Source organism: Embiotoca jacksoni, unplaced genomic scaffold, assembly GCF_022577435.1.
Source record: "Embiotoca jacksoni isolate LCO1_2020_lvr unplaced genomic scaffold, fEmbJac1.0.p SCAF_16, whole genome shotgun sequence".
Lineage (NCBI taxonomy): Eukaryota > Metazoa > Chordata > Actinopteri > Embiotocidae > Embiotoca > Embiotoca jacksoni.
The window spans coordinates 12,978,028-12,981,905 of NW_027185296.1; the positions used below are offsets into that span (position 1 = coordinate 12,978,028).

A 3,878-nucleotide genomic window follows, 5' to 3' on the forward strand; every position below is an offset into this window, starting at 1 on the left:
AAGAGTGAGAGAAAGTGAGAAAGAGTGAGAGAGAGAGAGAGTGAGTGAGTGAGTGAGAGAGAGAGAAAGAGAGAGTGAGAGAGAAAGAGAGCGAGAGAAAGAGAGAGAGTAAGAAAGTGAGAGACAAAGTGAGAAAGAGTGAGAGAGAGAAAGAGAGAGAGAGTGAGAAAGTGAGAGAGAGAGAGTGAGAGAGAGAGAAAGAGAGAGTGAGAGAGAGAAAGAGAGAGAGAGTGAGAGAGTGAAAGAGAGAGAGAGAGAGAGAGAAAGAGAGAGAGTGAAAGAGAGAAAGAGTGAGAGAGAGAAAGAGAGCGAGAGGAAGAGAGTGAGAGAGAGAGAGAGAGAGAGTGTGAGAAAGTGAGAGAGAGAGTGAGAAAGAGAGTGAGAGAAAGTGAGAGAGAGAGAGCGAGAAGAAAGAGAGAGAGAGTGTGAGAGAGAGAGTGAGAGAGAAAGAGAGTGAGAGAGAGAGAAAAAGAGTGAGTGAGAGAGAGAGAAAGAGAGAGTGAGAGAGAGAAAGAGTGAGAGAGAAAGAGAGCGAGAGAAAGTGAGAGAGAGTGTGAGAGAGTGAGAAAGTGAGAGAGAGAGTGAGAAAGAGTGAGAGAAAGTGATAGAGTGTGCAAGAGAGAGCGAGAAAGAAAGAGAGAGAGTGATTGAGAGAGAGAAAGATAATGAGTGAGAGAGAGAGAGAGAGAAAGAGAGTGATAGAGAGAGCGAGAAAGAGAGAGGGAGTGATTGAGAGAGAGAGAGAATGAGTGAGAGGGAGAGTGAGAGAGAGTGAGAGAGTGAGAAAAAGAGAGAGTGAGAAAGAGAGAGATAGAGAGTGAGAAAGAGAGAGAATGAGTGAGAAAGAGAGAGAATGAGTGAGAGTGAGTGAGTGAGAGAGAGAGTGAGAATGAGAGAGAGAGTGAGAAAGAGAGAATGAGAGAGTGAGAGAGAGAGAGAGAGAGAGAGAGAGAGAGAGAGAGAGATTGTGTGTGTGTGTGTGTGTGTGTGTGTGTGTGTGTGTGTGTGTGTGTGTGTGTGTGTGTGTGTACAATAGGTTCAGAGGTTCAGTTCATGAACATGAACTTTAAATAAAACACCACATGATGTAAACTTGATGTAGAAAATAGAACTACACAAAAGTTGGAATCAAATTCACAAATGAAATGAAAATATAAATGCCTTTAAAGCAAAATAAAATAACCTTTAATCCAGTGACAATTTCCTTTTGTCTAGTTCACTTCAGTTGGCTTCTTTTCTAAAGGTTTTTTTTTTTTTTAACTCTATTTGAGTTAAACTATTTTGTCAAACTACGTTCCTCTAAATTTGTTCAGTTGTCTTCAGTTTAGATTCTGTGTTTTTCTTCTTTATCACAGTTTGGCATATTTAGAGGTTTAGTTCTCTTTCCTCACTAAATAACCAGTATTACTGAGTCAGGTGAGTATAACCAGTATTACTGAGTGAGGTGAGTTTAACCAGTATAACCAGTATTACTGAGTGTGGTGAGTATAAACCAGTATTACTGAGTGAGGTTAGTATAACAGTATCACTGAGTGAGGTGAGTATAACCAGTATTACTGAGTGAGGTGAGTATAACCAGTATAACCAGTATTACTGAGTGAGGTGAGTATAACCAGTATTACTGAGTGAGGTGAATATAACCAGTATAACCAGTATTACTGAGTGAGGTGAGTTTAACCAGTATAACCAGTATTACTGAGTGAGGTTAGTATAACCAGTATTACTGAGTGAGGTGAGTTTAACCAGTATAACCAGTATTACTGAGTGAGGTGAGGGAATATTCTATAGTTACAGAGACCGTCCTACCAGGAGGGAATATTCTGGAGTTGCAGCTTATATTTTAACAAGTAGATTTATTGGTGTGGACGGAGGTGCTCTTTCTCCTGAATGATATTCTCAACTTAAATGCAGGTGAATTGTATGAGTCTTTATAAATGAGACACACCTGGAGGGGAGATGAGCTGAGGACACTTACTGAAACATTGAGGTGTGATTATACAACTACAGCTGCAGCTTCCATCACTGGAGGTGGTGGTTTTATTACTTCATCAGATACTGACAATATTGTTAGCAGTTTTATTTGAGACTTCAGAGTCAGTTGTGATGAAACCATCACAGTCAGGTGTTGTATGTTAAATTGTTCATGAACATTCACAATGATGTTCATGGATGTAAGAAGAGCTCAGGTCACGTCTGTCAATGCAATCTGAATACGGAGCGTTTTAAGACTAATGTTTGTCTTTGTCCCGTCAGCATGTCACCACTCATGAAGTAAACTGATCCAGCTTGTCCTGGTCTCCACCGGGAAGACGTCTCCACAGGGGAAGACTGAAGGATTTCCCATCATCACAGCACAATTCAAACTTTATATTTGTGAACACTAACAGGTTTTACTGTTGTTGATCCTTCCCACGTTCTATTTATGTCTTAGTCATAAAGGAAATAAAGTCTGCCGACATCTGTAACTAGTTTTCTGTTTTGATGAGTCAGACATCACAGGTCTCGTGCTGACAGCGGAGGTTTATATCGGTGCCGAGTGAAGCTCTTTGAATTGATTTAAATCTGTCCAGTGTTTCAATGACATCATAGTGCTCTACTTGTTTTAGTATGAATGCAATCTGAAACCAATCACAGTTGTACACAATTTATTGTAAAATAATGAAAAGTATAATAGATACTGAAATGACATAAAGAGCAACCATTGGTTTATAAAAAAAAATAACAATTTCCAAAAAGCTAGAAAGCTATTCTGTGTTTTTCACAGCAACATCCTGTCTGATGTCGGTGAGGAGAAGATGTGACAGCAGCTCTTCTACCAAACGTCTGCAGGGAGGAGCAGCTGGGATGTCTTCAAAACTCAAACATTAACAAGCAGGGATCAAAATGTCAATCAGTCTCAGTCCGTCTCTAGTAGCTGCTGTCACGTGTTCGCTAACGTGGACGTTCACAAACGGACATCACTGCTGGAACAAAGTCAGACTTTCTTTCTCAACACGGTGATGAAACGAGGACCAACCAGGAGGCTGAAACATCTCCAGCTCTCTGGAGAACAATGGAGAGTAGAGCTGATGTTTCCTTCTTACCTGGGTGTTGTTGTATACCTGACCGCTGTTGCCATGGTTTCAAGCCTGCGCGCGCACGACAGTGTCCTCACCCTGGAACTTTAGGGGCGGGGTTAAGTACACCTATGACGTCACAACGCGTGCTCAGTAGATAGAAGACACATCGTCACAGAGCAATTCAACAAGTCTCGGTGCTGAGGACAGAAGAGGAAATGGACCCGTCAGATCTGGACTCAATAACGCGGCATTATGATGACATAATTGAAGATATAGAAAGGAAATATGATGCGAAACACCTCGAGTTAGACAAGACAAGGTTTTGTTTATCCAAAGAACTCTACAGTACACAGCACCTGAATGCGAGATTACAAGAGGAGTTGAAGGAGCGAAAAGCAGAACAATCCCAGAATCGTGCTAAAACAGTGGCCGATTTAAAACAACAACTTTCAAATATCAACCGGGCTGTGGACAAGGCGAGAGCAGAGTATGATAAAAGGAGCTCTGATTTATCGCAATTAAAAAAGGAATGCACAACGCTGGAAAAAGATGTTCATGTAAAAGACAATGAGATTAAATTACTGAAGAAAGATCAGACAGAACTAAAACTGAAAGTGACTCAGTTACAAAATGATAATTCCTGTCTCAAAGAAGAGAAAAGTGATTTGTTTAAACGTTTAGATGAAGAAGAGAAAGCGTTGAAATTAAAATGCAGTAAGGTACAAAAGGATCTCTCCAAAGCTCAAAAACAGAGAGAGAAACAAAATCAAATGATAAGAAAACAAACTGTTGCTGCAGACAAGTTGATTGAAGCAGTGA

General features: G+C 40.5%; 1 protein-coding gene across 2 annotated transcripts in view; it reads left to right on the forward strand.

Annotated features, from left to right (window-relative positions):
• Positions 1-2,449, forward strand: part of cunh19orf44 (chromosome unknown C19orf44 homolog) — an 11,940-nt gene extending 9,491 nt beyond the window's left edge. For both annotated transcript variants that reach the window (XM_069150985.1, XM_069150986.1), the window contains exon 11: positions 2,254-2,449. In XM_069150985.1, the coding sequence (XP_069007086.1) occupies positions 2,254-2,280 (27 nt within the window). In that variant the 3' untranslated portion in view covers positions 2,281-2,449. The remainder of the gene's footprint in view (positions 1-2,253) is intronic.
• Positions 2,450-3,878: the final 1,429 nt, after the last annotated feature.